Source organism: Talpa europaea (assembly GCF_964194135.1).
Source record: "Talpa europaea genome assembly, chromosome: 7".
In the NCBI taxonomy this organism is placed as follows: Eukaryota; Metazoa; Chordata; class Mammalia; order Eulipotyphla; family Talpidae; genus Talpa; species Talpa europaea.
Genome location: NC_140074.1, coordinates 72,668,501 through 72,689,383, shown reverse-complemented (window position 1 = coordinate 72,689,383; position 20,883 = coordinate 72,668,501). Strand labels below are relative to the sequence as shown.

General features: G+C 43.0%; 1 protein-coding gene across 1 annotated transcript in view; it reads right to left on the bottom strand.

Moving 5' to 3' along the window:
* Positions 1 to 20,883, bottom strand: part of DAPK1 (death associated protein kinase 1) — a gene marked incomplete at both ends in the record, with an annotated part of 208,491 nt that overhangs the window by 23,203 nt on the left and 164,405 nt on the right. Inside the window, 2 exons of the mRNA XM_084239244.1 lie at positions 876 to 1,098; positions 18,489 to 18,566. Of these exons, the coding sequence (XP_084095370.1) occupies positions 876 to 1,098; positions 18,489 to 18,566 (301 nt within the window). The remainder of the gene's footprint in view (positions 1 to 875; positions 1,099 to 18,488; positions 18,567 to 20,883) is intronic.

Sequence of the window (20,883 nt, the reverse complement as noted above, 5' to 3'; positions counted from 1 at the left end):
GAATGGAAATGCTACTTCTGAAGCCTGAAGGGTGAGCACCAGATAAAATCCCTGCCTCCCTAAGGATCCATCTGTCACCTGATGTCACTAGTCAGCCTATCTCGTGAGTTCCTGGGGCGTAATATTCATACCCAAGAGGACTTAAAAATATTCTAAATCCTTCTCTGTTTCTGTCTCTGACAATATTTAGGAAACTCTTTGAAGGTTTTTATTCTTAACTTTGCAAAGTCAATTCCCTCATGCTGGACAGGAGTTCAAGAGACTTAACAGCCCTGGCTGTGTGACTTCCTCTTGCTTACAGCCGGTGTTCCTCCCTGGAGAAGGAGGAGCAGAGCTGCTGTGGTCCTGGTGTGAATGCACTCAGGACTGCATCTGAGGAAGATGGGGAAGGCTACTTCTCAAGGAGGGCCCTGTCTGAGCAGAAGGAACAACCATGCAAGCCATTAATGAGCCTCATGGAACCACCAAACAACTTCAAGACGTGCAGACGTGGTGCATCCGCCTGAATCCATTTTACTGTTCTATGTTCTCACCTTACAGACTGGGTCTGCAGCATGGAAGGAAGAAAGTATAAGGGGTGATGACCCATCCTGGGGGCCGATATTCAATCTGTTTATCTGGAACCTGTGTTAGTCCCAGGTCTCTGTGACTTTAAAGGCAGAGTTGCCAAGAAGAACACAACAATTCTGCTCTTTGCAGTTGCCGTGGAGGGCCTCTGTGATTCTGTGGTTTCAGTGAGGCCCTTTCCTTGCTATCATCGGACAGTCTGTAATACTCAGGTGGACACAAGACCCACAGCAGGGTTAGACCTGATTTGAGAGAATAGAAAAGCAACCACCTACTAGAGAGACAGGGGCCTGTGTGGAAGGGTCTACCTGCTGGCTTGGAAACCAGGGGTGAAGGTGGGAATCTGGTGGAGTTGGTGGAAGAGAGTCTGGGCCGGCGTCTTCTGAAGAAGCTCCTTAGCAGCCCACACTTCAGAGACTCTACCAGTGTGGTCTTCCCAGACCCTGAGTGGCCAAACAGCTTTAGTTTGATTCTCGGCTGGAGGTTCTGCGTGGGTCGCAGTTGCTGGATAAAGAGACCTCGGTGTGTATCCTGCACACAGATAACAGAGGGTCTGTTAGTCACAGGATAGAGAAGCTCATTCACAAGGTTCTGAGGCTCTGGGCTACTTCCTTCCAGTCTGCAAGTTTTTCCTTTTATTCTTAAAAAACAACTGAGGTAGGGCCTCCCTGGTGGGCAAGGGGTTAAGATGCAACCTATGAAGCTACCCGCAGTCACTGCAGCACAAGTTCAAACCCCGGCCAGGGAGGGGCCCACATGGCGCAGCAGACCTCTTCTGTTCCCCACTCTGGTGACTCCTTTCACCCCCTACACCTCTGGCCTGTACTCCAGTTCTTGTATGCATAAATAAATAAATCTTTAAAAAAAACTGAGATATAATTGATATATCAGTTTCAGGTACACAACATAATGATTCCATATTGTACACAGTGAAATGACTGTGTACAATACAATATGCTCCACACATCACTGTGATAACATTTTTTTCTTGTGACAAGAATGTTTTTCTCTAAGCAATTTTCAAATATGCAATACAATATTACTAACTATAGTCACCATACTATACACTGTATCCCTATACATTTAATGTTGTAACAGGAGTCTGGTACTCAATGCTTACACATGTTGCTGATGCATCTTGTTCTGTCCCTACTGCCCTTAAAGTAAATTCATGTAAGTTGCACATAAAATACAGTTCACCATTTTAACCATTCTACAGTGTGTCATTCAGAGAGTTTACCACATTTACAATGTTGGCCCACCATCACAGGCATGCTTATCACCCCGAAAGGAAACACCACACCCATTAGCATCACTTCCTGCTTTCCTCTCTGCTCAGTCCCCAATCTGTTCTGTTTCCATGTCTTGCTGATTTCCACTGCATTTCAATGCATAATGAATCAGGTAGAATGATTCCTATGAAGAGATCAATTTAAGGGCCTCCCCTGGTGGCGCAGTGGTTGAGCGCTGGGCTGCAAAGCTGCCCACAGCCTCTGCAGTACCGGTTTGATCCCCAGCCACCAGCGAGGTTCCCACATGGCACAACAGACCTCTCCTGGCTCGCCCACTGCTCCCCTCAGCAGTGTATTTCATCGGTCTGCCTGTTCTGTTCCACACTCTGGCTCTGGTGAATTCTCTCACCCTCCCACACTTCTGACTGTACCCAGTGCTTGTATAAATTAACAAATAAATCTTAAAAAAAAAGAGATCAATTTAAAAGTGAAACAGTGGTTTATTATATTTCCATAGGGATTGACACTCTAAAGATATCTTTATTATGGATGTCATGAAATGTATGGCCAATGTTTTCTTCCATGTATTTTATTGTTGCAGGTCCTATATCTAAGTCTTTAATCCATTTAGAATTTGTTTTTGTGCATGGAGTTTGAGTGACCCATCTTTACTCTTTCACCAGTAGCCATCCAATTTTCCCAGCATCATGTGTTGAAGAGGCTCTCCTTTCTCCCATGTATGGTTATGGCTCTTCTACAATAGAGTAAATATTGACAGATGCTTAGATTTATCTCTGGGCTTTTGGAGTTTGTTCTGTTCCACTGATCCTTGTGTCTCTTTTTCTCCAATACTATTGTTTATTACTCTTGCTTTATGCTATATGGTTTAAAAGTCAGGTAACATGATACCTCTGTTTCTTTCCTTTTTTACTCAGGATTCGTGTTAGCTATTTGAGACCTTTACTGGTTTCATATAAATTTTAATATTTTTTGTTGCATCTCTTTGAATAATATCATTGGTATTTTAATAGGAATTACATTAAATCAATATATGGCTTTTGGTAGAAGTCCTATTGATTATATTGATTGTTCCCATCCATGAGCATGTGATGTCTTTCCATTTCCTTATGTCATGCTCTAAATCCTATAATATCATCTTGTAGCTTTTATTATGTAAATAATAAACCTCCTCAGTTAGGTTAATTCCTGGCTTTTTTACTCTTTTTGATTATGAATGGAATTATTTTCTTCTTGTACACTCAATGTTTGTTCTTGAATGATTTTTATATGTTGATTTTTGTAACTGTCACTTTGTTGTATTCATTTATTATTTCTATGGCTTTCTGGTGTTGTCTATCTATTTATAGCATCAAATTGCCTGCAAATAACAATATTTCACTTGTTTTTTATTTTTTATTTTTTAAAGTTTTATTTATGCATACAAGAACTAGGATACAGGCCAGAGGCATTGGGGGTGAGAGGATTCACCAGAGACAGAATGGGGAACATAACCAGGCAGACTGACTGAAATACACTGCTGAGGGGAGCAGTAGGTGAGTCAGGAGAGGTCTGCTGTGCCATGTGGGTAGCTCCCTGGCTAGCCAGGTATTGAACTTGTGCTGCAGACAGCTTCATATGTTGCATCCCAACACTTTGTGCCACCAGGGAGGCCGTCGCTTGTTTTTTAAAAAGATTTATTTATGTATACAAGAACTGTGGTGTAAGCCAGAGGTAGGGTTGGGGGGGCAGAGTGAGAGAATTGACCAGAGACAGAGTGGGGAGCAGAACAGGGGGAATCTACTGAAATACACTGCTAAGGAGAGCAGTGGTTGAGACAGGAGAGGTCTGCTAGGCCATGTGGGTTATCTCTTTGGCCAGGGATCGGACTCATGTTGTAATGGCTGGCAATAACTTGATAGTGCTGTGTCTTTAATCCCTTGCGCCACCAGGGAGGCCCTAATTTCACTTCTTATCCAATACATATTCCTTTTATTTTCATTGTTGTCTGACTACTCCAGCTAATACATCTAATATTAAATTAAATAGGAGTGATGACAGTGAGCACCCTTGTTTTGTTCCTGATCTTAAAAGGAAAGCTTTTACTTTTTCACCATTAGCATTATATTTTGGCAATAGGTTTATAACATATGACCTTTATCACACTGAGGTATGTTTTCTTCTATTCCCAGTTCTTATCATGCCTTCCTGGTGGCGCAGGGGTTAAAAACAGCGCTATCAAGCTATTGCCAACCATTACAGCCTGAGTCTGATCCCTGGCCAGGGAGCTGACCTAAATGGCACAGCAGACCTCTCCTGTCTTGCCCGCTGCTCCCCTCAGTAGTGTGTTTCAGTAGATCTGCCTGTTCTGCTCCCCACTCTCTCTGGTGAATTCTCTAACCCCACCTCCCCACCCCCTGCACCTCTGTCTTACACCCTAGTTCTTGTATGCATAAATAAATCTTAAAAAAAAAAAAGTTCTTACCATAAATGGGTGCTGAATCTTGTCAAATGTTTTCTCTACAACTATTGCTACTATCATGTAATTTCAATTGTTCTTTTTTTTTTTAATTGTTCCATTTGTTGATGAAATATATTATAGTGGTTGATTTGTGCGTATTAACAAACCCTGGTGTCTTTGGGGTAAATCCCACTTGATCCTGATGCATAATCCTTCCAATGTATTGTTCAATTCAATTTGCTCCTATTTTGCTGAGGATTTCCACATCATTATTTTACAAGGATATTGGTGTGTAGTTTTCTTGTGCTGCCTTTGGTTTTCATCTTAGGGTAATGCTGGCATCATAAAATGTGATAGGGCACATTCCCTCTTCTTGGATTTTTAGATATAATTTGAGAAAGATGGGTTTAAGTTCTATAAATGCCTGATAAAATTTGCTTGAAAAGAATGAAGCTGGATCACTCGCTAACCCACAATGATGAATCAAATGGATAAACAATTTAGATGTAAGATATGCAACAATAAAATACTTAGATGACATGCGCCATATCGTCAATGATAAAGGTATTTTTTGAAAATCAGCTCCTTTAGCAAGGAAAATAAGAGCCAAAAATGAACAAGTGGGATTACCTCAAACTAAAAAGCTTTTATTTACACAAAAATGAAAGAAAATACATGTAGATTAAAAAAGACATCCTACTAAATGGGAGCGATTATTCACATATTATGCAACTGATACAGGGTTAATATCTAGGATATATCTGTATCTATATTTATATCTATCCATCTATGTATCTATATACTTATTTAACAGTAAAACAAAAAACCCAATCATTAATGTGCAGATTTGCACACACAATTAACCAAAGAATTGGTTAATTGGTCCAGAAGACCAATAGATAGATGGAAAAAAGCTCATCATCACTTTCAACAAGGGAGATGCAGGTCAGAACCACAGTGAGATATCATCGCACATCCAGGAGAATGGCACATATTCAAATGTCCCAAAGAACAAATGCTGGAAAGGATGCAAAGGAAGATAAGCCCTCTTACATTGTTGATGAGACTGTAAACTGGCACAGACATTCTGGAAAGCAATCTAGCTTTACCTTAAAAAACTAAAAACTGAAATAGTGTATTACCCAGAAATCCTACATCTCTCCAAAGACTATGAAACCATTACTCAAAAAATTATATGTTCTATAATGTTTATTGCAGCATTATTTACAATAGTCAAGTTATGGCAACAACCTATGTGTCCCCTGAGAGGACTGGATAATGAAGATGTGGTATGTAAGAGTGTGTGTGTGTGTGTGTGTATGTATATCCACATATGTATATATATGTATATCCACATATATATATATATATATATATATATATATCTCCTCATAATGGAATACTATTCAGCCATAAGGAAGATGAAATGCTGCCATTTACAGCAAAATGGAAGTAGTCAAGCAAGTCAGAATGACAAAGACAAATATTAGATATTTATGTAGTGGGTAATTTGACAAAGCAAAATACTTAGTGGACACTGAGGTTTCTGAGGTTGGGAGGGAGGGATGGGGGAAAGGGTCAAAGGGGTATAAGGGATAGTGGTGAGAAAAAATGATGTCACCAGTTTCTTTTGCTTTTTAAAATGTGGTTATAATAAAAGTCAGAATTGTAAAAAGAAAATATAATAGGGTCAACCCTGTCTAGTGGGCAGGAATACCTGCTTCTTGGCATGTGGAGGGTTTTCTGTTCCTTTAGGGTACTGTGATGGGACAGGTGACACAAAGAGAGCATTATGAGGTACAAATTAAGTGCTGTGGAGGGACAAGAAACCCTTTCCATTTCCTCCTTTCTCAAGCCTCCAGGGAAAAGCTGGAGTCCTCTATACTGGGTAATTCATAGATACGCTCACATACTCTCATTCATTCATTCATTCACTCACTCAATAAACATTTCTGAGACCATTTCACGTGCTAGTCACAGGAATGCAATGGGAAGGTCTATAACCACCCAAGATCTGAGTTCATGAGGAGAAACAGTCATGTGAACTCCATGGACATCAAATATGGCATGAGTGCATCTATGGGATGGTGTTGGTAAAGTGCTCTGTGTGCACAGAGACCCTATCTCAAGATATACATTGTGGGGCACAGATCATCCCGCCTGTCTCCATCCTGGCCTCACACACCAGTCTCCTTTCCATCACCCTGATCTGGCTCCCAGTTTCATAAAGATGAACAGTTGGAGCTAGAGCATTCAGCCTGAGGTGAATTCCTTCTCCCCGGCCATGAATGATCCTTTAGCCTGTTAATTTTCATCTAGTCAAAAGACCCATCTTGGTGTAATGCGGGAAGTTTCCTCCCCAAAAAGTGTAGGTCCATGACTGGCTCTCCAAGGGGCCTGAGCAGGCTGTAGAGTAATTGTGTGGCACGTTCTCCTCTAGACCAGGAGCCAGTGTGGAGCAGAGATGGTATTCCCGACACCTGGGCAGGGAAGATGCTCAGTAAAGAGGTGCTGCATTAATCACTTGACTTAGAGGTGACCAGTGAGAGAGAGCTTCAGCGAGAAGTGCTTGCCTTATGTCAGTGAGATCCCAGACATGGCAGATCCATTGATTGCAGTTCTTATTCCTGGGAGGTGCTGTTCTTTTCTAGCGGAGCCACTGTTAGCTTTTCCACTAATGACTGAACAAGTTCATGTAGCAAACTCTGAACTCTCCCGAAAGCTCCAATTGCTTACCTCCATGTTTTATTGGGAAACTGTGACCCCTATTTCTCAACAGTGACACCACTGTCTTTCTAAGTAGGCATTTTGGAAATCTGTGGGGACAATACTCAATGTTGGGGACGCTACTGGCAGGGTGCTAGGTGTCCCCACCTGTATACACAGTGTCAGAGAGGTAAGAATTCTCTTGGATCCATACAACTTCCAGTGTCTGCCTGTTATTTATATTGAAGCAATATCTGCTATGATGAGCTCATTCTAGGACTTAACTGCATTTTACATATGACCCAGAGGGTTTTGGGGTCCAGGTACAAAACATACTGAGGGCCTCCCTGGTGGCTCAAGGGGTTAAGTACCGCACTATGAAGCAATCCACAGCCTCTGCAGCATGAGTTTGATCCCCAGCCGGCCAGGGAGAAACCCACATGGCGAGGCAGACCTCTCCTGTCTCACCTGCTGCTCCCCTCAGTGGTGTATTTCAGTCAATCTGCCTGTTCTGTTCCCTGCTCTGTCTCTGGTGGATCCTCTCACCCTCCTGCATCTCTGGCCTGTGCCCCAGCTCTTGTATGCATAAATGAATCAATCTTAAAAAAAAAAAAAACAAACAAACAAAAACACATACTGAGCTTTCCTAAGAATACAAGCTACTTTATCAATTGGCTGCATAATAAATATCTTACATGACTACCATTCCCCGCTTCTGAACACCATGTAAGCATGCTCTTCCATGTGCATCCCCACCCCAGCCGTGGATATCCACAGCATGTGCTGAATTCAGTGATTCTGTGGCTGGCCCAAGTGGCTGCATTTCATTTTGTCTCCTTATGCCCTGTGCCCCAGAAATTACACACTCGGACACATTATATTTTACTATAAATATTTTCCTTTGGGGTCTGTTATATTACAAGTACAGCAACCTATGGGTCCTCTGGAATTGTATGTAGCTCTGTCGTTACCTATGAATTTTATTTCAGGAGAGTAAATCACTAAATGTATGTTCAAAACTTTAGGTCACCTTGGGACAGAACCATGGTCTGGATACCAAGCCGTAGAACATGAGGTTCTCCCTATTCTGGTTTCTTCCTCTAACCTCAAATTCTCACAGATTTGTCTCAGAGACAAAGCACTGCAAAGGACTGAGATAACCCCAGAAATGGAGGCCAGAGAGAAGAGGCGCATGGTGATGAAGACTGTCCTATAGCTAGCCAGGCTTTTCTGAGTTCTCAAGTCTATGACATAAGTCTGTATACATGGCCTAGTTAGTCTAATTTTAGTAAGAACCCTTTTGGGTCAGTTTAGTGAAAATCCCCCATACTTGGTATCTGATCCCCTGACCTACCACAGGGAGACTCATGTGGAGTCAGTGTATGGTGACACAGGAACTTCCCATTTTCCTGCTCCCTTAAGCTCCCCACAAACAGGCTGTGACGCTCTCCCCAAGGCACCGGTGTGACAAGGGGGCCATGACATAAGTTTTCTACCTTCCCAACTGTCATTCAATGCCATTCAGACCCACCAGGCTCATGACCACACACCTTCCCCTGAGTACCCTGCCTTGCTCCTCAATAAAGGGTCTGGCCACAGAGGGTTTCTCTGCCTTGCCTCACTTAGCTGAGGTAGTGCCCTGGGGCCCTTCTCCCCATGCCTGTCTCTCTGGGACCTACGAATATAAAATCCTTGTTTTTTTCCTCCAAGCCTCCTCCTATCTTCCCTTGCAGTTGCACCTGGTTAACCATCCCGTACAAGAATCCAAAGCAGCTGGTCTAAAAAGCAGCCTTGGAGCTTTAGTGTTTCCTATTAGAATTTTCAGTGACTTTTCTTCCACTCAGTGAAGCTCACCCTGCTCCTTGGCTAAACATCTCCTCTTATCTTTGCCGGATGCCCTTGCTGATCTCTGTCCTGTTACTAAACCAGGGGCAACCCCCTGAATATACTCAGTTTCACCACTTTGCACATGGCCACAGGCTGTTCTCTTTAACCCCTGGAAGAGTGGCGGCAGGTGTATTTTCAGTCTGTAACAGGACCGTCCAGGTGTGTGACATCTCCTAGCTCTCCTGTGCTTTCCTGTACATTTCTTACTTAAACCTCAGAAGTTGCCTTTGTGATTCATGTGGTTGTTTTCTCTTTCAGATGAAGAATCTAAGGTTCAAAGAAGTGAAGGCAAAGGACAAGGCAAAGGCAGAACTCAGCTCTAGAGATTTTCCACCACTCCTGGCCTCTGAAAGGAAGGGGTTGAGTTTCTCCAAAGTAGGGAGAGAAAGGGATGGACAAATATTGGCACTTTAAGTGCAGAATCTCAAAGCAGGACGTGCTGGGCGAGTTGGGGGCACTGAGACTATCCAAGCAGGGCATTTCCAGTTCTTTCCACTCAGAAGTCACTTCAGTCAGTGCAAGGCCTCCAGTGCACTCTTGCCAGGGGAACATATCAATTTGAATTAAGATTTATTAGTCACTGTTGCCCAAAAACAGTGGAATGAGAGGTGGCCCTCCCTGCTCTGAATTTCATGGACAAAGGGCACAACTTATTTCAGCTCCTAATTTTTTCTGAGCACATGAGTTGATTACTGACCCATGCCAGTTGTCTCTAATGTCCTGAGGGAGCTGCAGAGGGAAAAGGGAGATTTAATTCTTTATCACAGACACAGTTTGAGCCTGTGCTTGCTCATCTCAGAATTGTTTGTTTCTTGAATAGTAACTCTGTAAGAAATTTTGTCTTGTCCAGGAAAATACTACTTTATTGGACTTAAGAGTTTGGCTTTTATGATATCCTCATTCTGGATTAAAGAATATACACCTTCTCCACTTTCAAGTGGGGATTAAAGGGTGGGAGGTGAGAAAAGGCATTCCAAGGCCAAGTTGGGGGAAAAAGACCCACAGGCCATCTCCCCCATGCCCAGGGCCTTCGCACTCTTGCATGCACCTGATACTTTCCTCTCACAGAAACTGCTGGGCTGTACTTGTCTTTGGGGAGATAAATAAATAAATCAGGAAACCACTTTCTCCATCAAGATTGACAGATTCTGCCTTTATCCTGAAAGGCAAGGAAAAGAAGGAATGCAGAGTCCCTTCTAAGGAAATCACCTCGCTCCTCACGACGGCCTCTCGCCACTAGATGGCACAGCAAAACTGGGCTGGAGGCAGTTTTCATAAACCAAATGTGGCTACTCTTCAAGGCCAACTAGGGTTTTAATGCAGAGAGAGCTGAAGGAAGATAATGAGATTATTCTCAGTGAGTTCTACAGATGGTAGAACATCAACTTCTTTACAGAAGGAGCAAATAGCCCAAGCAAGGTACACTTATCAGGGGGCTGGGACCACCCTGCACCCACACTGGTCACAAAGCCCAGGCTGGCTAGGCCCTTGCTGCCTAACACTACTGGGGGAGTCATTCTTTGACCTGTTCGCCTATGTGCGTTTCTTGTGCCCAGAACACCCTCCACCCCAGGTCAAAGCCAGCAGGTATGGCTGGTACACACACGTGCAGTCTGGGCTGTGGTATGAGTCGTTCACATGCAGGATTGCTGTGGTTGGGAAGAGGAGGGAATCACAGCAGGGATCCTGGAAGAATCAGAATTCTAAACAGAACCAGGCCTTCCAGGTGGTCATAAATGGGGGGTGTGTGTGGGGAGGAGAGGCTTGCAGGTAGGATATTTCTCAATTTGCTGGCTTTAACCAGGTACTTGAAATATTTACATAGGAATGTGAGCCTCCATTTTTGTTCTGCCTTTGAGCCTAGACAACTCTCTTCTAAGCAATACTGTATCTTGTGTGGCCGCCAAGATCACCTTCTGGTGTCTGGTTTCTCTGTATAGAACAGTTAGCGGAAATTCCTAAAACCTAATCCACATGCTTAGCACACCTGGACAAAACCCAGTCTCCTATGAAGAGCTGTTGGCGGGCTTGCATCTCTGAGTAGGTCTCCTTGGGCAACATTCTCCACTTCGACCACAGTGCTCCAGTCCAGGTGCCAGCCTGGTTGCCCCTCCTTTTTGGTCTCTTTCCTTGAACACCACTATTCTTCACTGCCTCCGGCTCCTTGCTCCCACTGTTTCCTCTACCTCCCTGCTCCTCTGGCTGGCTGTGCTTTCTTGTTCTTTTTTTTTTTTTTTTTTAAGATTTATTTTACTTTTTATAAAAGAGCTGGGGTACAGGCCAGAGGCATGGGAGGGTGAGAAGATTCACCAGAGACAGAGCAGCGCTGGGAATTGAACCCGTGCTGCGGAGGCTGTGGACAACTTCACAGTGCTTGTTTAACCCGCTGCGCCACGGGGGAGGGCCTGCTTTCTTGTTCTTCAGGTGTTTAAATGTCACCATCACAGAGACCAACAGCAGAAAGTGGCTGCCACTCCCTCCCCCACGTCCCCTCAACTTCATCCTATTTGAAGCCCCCTCCCTGAGGACATTGTCACTTATAGCTGTGACATCAAACCTTTCTTTTTTATATAAATTATTTTATTTTATATAATTCTTACATTTTTCATTTTTGCATAATGTATGCATTTTCATTTTGGTTATATTCCCCATACAATTCCCACTCCCTTTTTCTGACCCCAATCCCTCTTCTCCTCCCCCCTCCCCATTGCAGTGTGTGACAACAAACCTTTCTACACAGTCAGGTAATCTTTGCTGGGGCCACCACGGATCCAGAACAAAGCAGAGAGAGTAGTAAATGAAGGGTGTGTCTGTGTTCCAATAGGACTTTATTTACAAAAACAGCTAGTGGGCTGGCTTTGGCTCCTAGGCTATTTGTTTGCCAACCCCCCCACCCCCGCTTTCCCTCTCTGATATTTTCTTATTAATTGTTTACTGGCTGAGTGTTGCTTGTTTTAATCACTGTGGTCTCTCTAAACAGTTCTTGTTACATGGGAGACACGTGAATAACTTTTAAACAAATGTTGGTTAAGTGTATTGTGCTTAGAAGCCCTGATGAATCTGGGTTTCCAGTTTCTTTTCTTACCACACCTTCAGGCCCCTGGCAATTTAGCTATCACTTTCTCATCAGCAAAGCTGCCTAAACACCAGCAGATTGATAGGGAAGACCATTGACAATCTGACAAAGGCAGATAAGAGGAGGGAGAGGTGACCTAACTTTTCCCTCTTGGCAGGATGTAATTAGACTCAGCAGGGATGGAGATGCAACTCTTAATTATGCAAATGCACTTTACTTGTGGTGAATTTTAAATTCTGGGCAAACTTCCACTTTGACCTATTTTCCAAAATATTTCTGGACATTTTTCTTCACTGTCTAGTCTTAGGTTTAGGAAAAGACTTTCAAGATCAACTTATGGAAAATCTGATAAGGACAATCAAACAAAATAATATAAGGCAAGTCCCCAGCACCCCTGAAACTAATATTTTTAAATCAGATAATGAAATTTTGGTGATAGTAAAAATGGATGCTAAAGTAAAGTTAAACGCTCTCCTTTTCTGTCATAATAACTCCTTTTTTCTAGAAGTGTTAGGGGGAAAGGATGTCCTAAAGCTAATTCCATACAGGCTTTGTGGACTCCACCCCCACCCCAGGCCAAAGCTAAAGACACTGGGAACTCCAAATCCCATCATCACCAAAGAGAAGGTGGCTGGGACCTGAGGGTGGGGTTAAGCAGCCAGGTTGGTATAAAGCCAGACACGTGGGCTTTGGAGGGGTCCCCCATTTTGGCTCTCCGCCAGCTCCCAGCATCCGGCCAGCTCTGAGAGTGCTTTTTGGGTTTCCAGGTCGGCGGTTCGGGTAGGATGCATTAAAGACTTTATTTCCCTGTTTTCTCCCTGAGTTTTACATTTTCCTTATTTCCTTTTCCCTTGTAAATAAACCTTTTATTAACCTTTTGTGTGTGCCTGTAGTGGAGTATTAATAAGTCCCTTTTAAGCACACGTGTGAGGACCCACAGCCAGGCAACCCGTTCAATATTGGGGCTGCCCTATAACAGAAGAATTGGTTTGGCTAAGCAACAACCCAGTTCTTGGGTAGGTGTGGAGGGCAGAACTGTGCTTGGTTAGTAGTAGGATGAACAGAGAAGGCAGCAGAAGGGGAAGTTCTTTTTTGTAATGTGAACATACTAAAATGTTCTGAGAACAGTGACCTCTTTCTGCTCTTGTAACAGGGTGGTCCCCAGGAAAGGGTGAGGTTCCATGTTTCCTGCCCCACCCAAGGGAGGGTGGAGCTGAGCAGGGAGAGAAGAAGCTGCAGAGGAGACTGAGAAAGGAAGCAGGTTCGAGCCAGAAGGAGACCTGGAGGAGGCACATGGAGCCTAGAGACACGTGAACAAACTGTGCTTGTCTTTTGGTCGTGGACTGGGTGACACAGATGTGGGTGAGACCCGTGGGGAAGTGACAATGGCAGCTTTTATCTTGATTTTGATTTTGCTCTTTTCCTTTCTGACCTGTCTGGTTGTTTCTGACCCTTTTCTGTGGGTCCCCACTGGAAGATCCTTTATACTTGTGGCAGGCTTTGGGGCCTTGCTCGGGGCCAATCCCATTTGTATGCAGTTTTACTCACAAGGGGATGGGTAACTTTGGGTGCTTGATTTAGAAACTAGATTCTTTGCCTTTCCTGTATTGTTTCCTAATTGTATTAAAGTTCCTTCCCATTAAAGTCTCATGTTTTGTGTTAATGCGACGGATGGCAGAACTCTGTATAGAATAGGCAGATTTGTGGGGTTTGGGCTACTCCTCTCCCTGCCCTGTAACAATCTCACTGAACACAGAGTCTAGAGACTCTGCTGAAAGGAACAAGGCCTCTGGGTCACCCCCCAGAGTGGCTAGCTGAGCTCATGCAAAGGGCCACTTCTTTGAGCAATCAGCACTGAAGAAATCCTAAGCCTACTGAGTGAGCACTGAAAGCAAACATTTCCATTTCAGGTCTGACCTCAGTTTGCACTAATTAGCTAGTTACTTAACCTCTGAGTCTGAGTTTCCAACACGAACATCCCCATTTCAGGTTTGCTGTAAAATTACACTGCCTGTAATGAAGGATTAAACGGTGACTGTTAATAAAAACAACTCTCAAAGGCACCCTGCCACATTACCCTCTGACACCCAATACATGCTCCTGGGGCTGGGGCGGGGCGCAGGGGAAGGAGGGGAACGGAAGGAACCACTGTTGTCTCCGCAGGACTTATGGGTTTCCAGGACACCGACATGACAGCAAACACTGCGTTAACTGCCGTGGGCGCTGCTCCTGGGGCATTGTTTCTATCACCCCATTCCACCCTCACCACCATTATTCTCACCCCACTTGATAAGTGGGGAGATGGAAGCACAGAACTGACTCGGTTTGCTAGTTCACCTGGCTAGGAAGTGGCAGAGCTGGAATTTGCACTCGGGCTATCTGACACCTGAGTCTGGACTCTAAGTCACTACCATCTATTTTGCCTCTTAAAAATGAGAGGGAAACTTTTAGTGGATTCTGGGCACTAAGGGAAATATAACTGTAATTACAGGTATTAAAATGACTTTCTTTGCCTTGACCTCTCCTTAGGGAAAAAATCACAGGTTCATGATAAATTACAAGACATTGTTAAATTCCATCTGCCATCCCTCTTTAAAACCTAGACACCAAGAAACAAAGACACCAAAAAATCAGAGGAAGAAAATAAAGGAAATCCCAAGCTGGACGAGCACAAAAGTTTGTGTCACCCAGTCCACAACCCAAAGACAAGCGCAGTTTCTTCAGGTGTCTCTAGGCTCCATGCCCCTCCTCCAGGTCTCCTGGCTCCATCCTGCTTCCTTCCTCAGTCTCTTCAGCTTCTCCTCTTCCTGCTCAGCTCCACCCTTCCTTGGGTGGGGCAGGGAACCTCCCCCTTTCCTGGGGACCACCCTGTTACAGTTTCAATATTCTAGGCAGGAAAACAGTCAGCCTTCCTTCCCTGAGGCACATGGAACTGGAGCCATGACAAGCTCCCTTTCCTTTAGAGTAGGGGTCGGGGAGGGAGTAGGATCAAAACAAGGTGAGGGAGGGAGCGAAATTGTAGGGTGACTATAACTAAGATGAAAATGCATACATTGTACAAAAATGAAAAATGATGTAAAAAATATACAAAATTAAAAAACCAAAAATAAAAAAAATAGAGTTCTAATTTTAAAAGTAATACAAACATGTTGCAGAAAATCTGAGAATCAGATGAAAGGAGCAGGAGTTATTCACTCCAGCAATCCAATGCAACTGCCACTGTGGAGACTTTGGGTCTGGGTACTGCCCCTTCATGTGTTTGTCCCGGGCATTTATTCATTGTTTCAGACCTGTCATTGTAATGGATATGCAAGCTTGCACCCAGTTTTGCAATCTGTTTTTAAATAAAGGGAAGGACCATTTCTAAGGGGGGGGATGGGCCACGAAACAGCACTATCAAGGAATAGTCTGATCACCTGCAGTGGCCCATCTGATGACTAGAGAGCAGAGCTTCACAGCTGGTTTCTGCCTAAAGATAAGTTGGCTGCACCTTTGTCACTGTCCTCTTGAGACACAGGGCATGCTAGGGTTATTAGGCAGTTTCAGGGACAGTGCAGGAGGGGACCTCTGAAGAATTTAGGGAAGCTTCAGAGATAAGGACAACCAAGGGAATGTAGCCAATTCCACTGGGAAAAACAAACATCCCAGGACCACGGACAATATTGTTAACGATGGTCCTGGTTTTCTTCAGGTGATAAAGATAAAGTGTAGAGATGCTCACCCGGAGGACTAGGCCATAAAGATAAAGATGCAACAAATGGACCTGCTAGATAAGGAATGTGAAGATCCCCCACTCAGTAACAAATTAAGTGAGACAGCCAAAAACTAACCAAGCACAAAGAGACTGGTGGAGCTTTAGAATAATGAGGGAAGGAAGGTATATATTCCCTGAGACACGACTCTACTTTGGCTTCCTTGCCCCTCCCAGGCCTGTTTTCCTGGCCTGGGAGTCCCACTTTATTTCTGCTCTTTTTCTCCTTAATAAACTTTTTCTTCCTCTAAACAAACCTGTCTCTTTTTGCTTGCTTGCCTGAGAGTCTGCGAAGTTCCTGCTGTGGCTTCGTGAGACACCAACCCATGGGGGTCTAGTGGCCGGGGCTCAGCGCTGCCCCTGGAGCCTGGGATCCGTTCTTGGCTGGGAGACTAGGCCTGACAATTCCGGTATCACTCTCAAGTGTTTCTGGGAAGGTAAACAGCACTACAACCAAGAAAAATGTGGAACTGGATTTTCCCCAGTGCTGCCGCTGGGAGAAGCACTGTGTCGTGCCCTGTGTCCTTAAGGATGAGGATGTTGCTCAAAAGTTGGCACTGGGACTGATGGGTGGGTTAAAATCCACTTCTGTGGACTTTAGGAAATCTGTGAATCCCACACCCAGCAAGATTATATGCCTGATAAGGTATTAAACCTAACAAAATGCTTCTTTTAACCAGTGGACTGCAATAAAATCTAGTATAAAAACAGAAAATTAACAGTAAAAATGGGTGCTCACTGAGTCTGTGGAAAGGCCAGATTTCACCTCAGTTTCTTTTCACTTTCATTATCGATGGATGGTATGGTGGGGAAACCAATTTAAAACTGACCTTATATTGTGACACTTTGTATAGACATAAGATTACACTCAAATGCAGGGCTCACTACTATAAAATCCAGCAAAAGTCAGAGGTTGCAAATTCATGGTCTCTGCACCAATTTGACTTGGAATTGTGTTATTAGGCAGGTGTAGCACTTTATTTTTATTTATTTATTAAAGATACATTTTCCCAAACTGATCTAAATAAATTTAGATTTATTTATTTGTGCATACAAGAACTGAGGTGTAGGCAAGAGGTGTGGGGGTGGTGAGAGAATTCACTAGAGACAGAGTGGGGAGCAGAACAGGCAGATGAAATACACTGCTGAGGGGAGCAGCGGCAAGACAGGAGAGGTTTGCTTTGCCATGTGGGATCGAACTTGTGCTTCAGGGGCTGGTGGTAGCTTGACAGTGTTGTGTCTTTAACTACTGCACCACCAGAGAGGCCCAGATGTATCACTTATGTTAGGTGAATTTAAAGATCAGGAAACTTTATGTGAAAAATCTTGATCTGTTGACAATGACTGTCAGGTTCCACCCCCCATTCCTTTTACTTGTAAACAAAAGTTTCTTTTGTTTTTCTAATCCAAATTCTTGTTCCAGATAAGGCAGTCCATGTAGGTACAGAATGGAAGACTGCTAGCCCAGTTTACTTACATATTTACCATAAGAATGTGGGTGGAGATATTTTTCCAAACTGATCTCTTTCTGTAATCCCCAAAGCAAAGGAGAGATTGAAACCCTGCAGAGGCAGAAATCCCAACTTCTGCCTAAACCTTAATGGCCAGTTCAGAGACCTCAAAGCACCAAGGTGTGAAAATGCATTATATCCTCCTCCCCCCCAGTTCAACCCTAAGCACTGAGAAACAAAATATTCCCATCATTGTGTTCTCTCCTCATCCCCTTCATCCAGCACCCTGGGGCCACTGTGAAAATTCAAACTCTCCATAGCTCTGAGGGTTAAGACATTATCATCCCTCTCTCAGGCACTTTTTAATTTATAAGGCAGAAACACTGTGGCATGCCAAGGCACCCAGAGCTTATTTTGGACAATACCTTTTCAATGAGCTCTTAAAAAAATCAACTGAGTTGCTTTTTTTATTTCAATAGACTTTACTTTTTGAAAAATAATTATGTGATTATTGTAGGAAATTTGGAAAAACACAGTAATGTTCAAAGAAAATAATTACAATTGCAAAATCCAAAAAACACTATTGTTTACATTTACTTTCTGCATTAAAAAAAGAATTGGGTTATAATGTGTATATTATTTATCATCTGCTCTGAAGCCCAAGGACATCCTAAGCATTAAACTTCTGTTACTAAAACCTCTTCAAAACTATTTTAATGGTCAAAAACTCTATGCTATATGCTGTATGACAATTTATTAAACATTATTGTTGGCCATATGATGTTTCCAGTGAACATCTTTGTGCATAAAACTTCCCCTGCCCCTCATCCCAACTACATTTCTTTTAGTCATTTAGGATATATTCCCAAACACAGAGTTCCATGTCTAAAGGATGTGACTATTTTAGAGTCTCTAGACATACTGGTATTGAAAAGGCACACTGGCACAACTTCTTTCTGTCATCTTTCCATAAATCTCAGAGCAATGATGTGTACTCAACTGGGGCATACATGATACCTTGGAACTCAAACATTAATGACAGGAATTGAGAGTTGGTTTCTCAATTCTCTACTTTATGGAGAGTGACGGGAAGTGTTATTACAGAGAGGAAAGAAATCATGCACAGCAATGGTAAAGAATATAAACAATTCCCACATCCTAATACAAAAGAAGAAACTGGGCCGGTAGCTTATGCATTTATGCAAATTGATATGCAAACCACAGGACAGGAACTGATGCTTTTTGGTAGCACTTGTCTGACCAAAGCCTCATTATCTTCACTCTTAGGGTTTAAAAGGGAAAAGACAGAATTTGCCACAAAAAAACAGACAGTTTCGGACTGAGAAGCAGAATTTCTCACCTTTCGGAGTTTTGCAAGGAGAGCTGCTACATGTTCATGCTGTTCTGATTTAGCAAGATCTTCTGCTGTCTTTCCATCCTGTTGGAAAAAATTGATTATTTTTTTCTCTTTGCAACAGAGAATTGTGTTCCATGTACTGATTGCATCCTCTTAACAGAAAAAAGCTTAATAGGGATGAGAAACAAAAAACGTAGGCAAAAAGAACATGTCTTGGATTATTTCTCTTTCTGTGGAATACTTATTTCATTTGATTTTCCAGGGGAGGAAGATAAGGTAGGAAAACATCATGCATTGATGCTTTGAGGTCCAATAATGAGATGTCTCAGGCCCACACGCTTTAATCAAACTCAGTATCTCATTAGCAGGCAGATTACTCCATGTTCTGAGCTTCCTTCCAATTAGGTAGACAATAAAGACTGTCATTAAGTGCCAACTGCTAGTTAGTGCACGCTAATGTCTTAAAATACTTTCATGGACAAACCTCAGCACTCATGTCATGCTAGTTACAGCTAATTGCTGTGAATTTCAAAGAAAAGGCTATGTTTTACAGACAATTTTGATTTGAAGATTTTTTTCCAGTGACCCTAAAAGGAAGAATCCACTTCGGGGTTTGCTTTTTTTAGACTTTAAGGTGGCTCAGGCATTTAATCTACAATACGCCATGAGTAGGGTTTGCTTTTTAATTGGAGAATTTTCATAGAGTTCCATTTTCTTACCAAAGGAATTAATTTCTGTTTCTGTGCCATGAATATGCAGGCAGACAATGGCTAACATTTATTGAGCACTCCTAATCAACCATGGCTGATCCAGTTCTCAGTACTTTGCATGCATTAACCTCAGAGTTGCTCCAGGGGGTGGGGGGGGTGGAAGGAAGAGACAGTAAGAACTATTATGGTTCACAATCTACTGACCCCTGGGGAAGAAACAGGTGCTTAGGGACAATTCTGTTGCAGTTTTAGGAATCATTAACAATTTAAAAGTAGAAAAGAAGCAATTTCCAAATAAATGAAAGCTCTTTTTTTTTTGCAATGCTTGTCAGTAATGGTTAAAATTCCATTCCCATAAAAGCTAGGGACAATGAAATCAATGTAACAGCACATCTTCCAATTCAAGGCAAGTCAATCCAAGTCATATAAGGAGGGGGAGGTCCCATTAGACTAGCATTTCTGAAGCTCAGAGCTACTGGCATTTTGGACAGTGCAGTTTTCTCCTATGGATGACTGTCCTGTGTGTTGTGGGATGTTCCATAGCATTGCTGGCTTCTACTGCTAGGTGCCAGTAGCATTATTCCCTTTCCCTGTTTGAGACAACTTAAATGTAGTGTCTTTAGAGATAGCCAAATGTCCCCTGAGAAGGTGGGGGTGGACTTGTCCCTTAGGCTGCCCCTGAAGCATGCTCCAGGAGGTTCACTTGATAATCAATCCTGCTGCCCACTTCCCTCTGCACCCTTAAAATCCTAAAACCTCTCTAATGAAGAGGGAAGGATTTATGGTTTACTTTACTGTGAATTACGTATCTTGTCACACACTACAACCCCAAAGCAGAATTCATGCCAAATTGTCTAGTTTTTTACTGACATGGTAAAAAAAGGCCTTAATTTGGAAGTTCCCAAACTCTATCACACATTGGAATTGTTACATCTATGCCTCTGTTAAGAGGAGGTACCATTTTTCCCAATCCCACGTACAGATTAGCCACTTTGAACTACAGGTTCCAGTGGATCGTGAATAGGACTTCCTGAGTGGGGAGCTACTGGGAAATAAAGGTGGATAAAAGCTTCCATGTTTGGTATATAACAACTCAGTGGACCTGGGAGATCTGGCTTCTGCAGCCCGGACTTGCACCCTGGTACCTCTTGTTGGCAGGACAGATGGTATTTGACTGTGTATTGGCCAATTAACGTCTCTCTCTCTCTTTTACTCTTTCTCCACACCTCCCACACCCCCACCTGCCTTTGTAAATAAGCTTCTTTTTTTCTTAATTTCTCTCTGTGTGTCTGCTTTTGGGTTTTGTCCTGAATTCTTAAGTGTACAGGTGAACACTCACACCCTGGTCACCTGTTTCCCTGGAGCTGTCCTGAAACAGAATCACTGGGGATTGTTAAGAGTTCTCACTGCTACACTCCTGCCTGGAAAACATTAGTTTGCGGTAACAAATCTGAGTCTCAACTTAAATCTTCTGTCTCTGTATGCCTGACCACAAATGTTTTTTCTCTTAGAGACCCTCATATCTGCATATTACACAAGTATAAGGCAAACACTGGAAAAAGTACTCTCCACTGGTAAGGCTCTTGAAATGACAGGAAAACCAAAATCAACAATACTTCCTTACGTTTATGTAGCACATTACAGTTTGCAAAATATAGTTATAAATGACAATTTTCAGACTTTTAAAA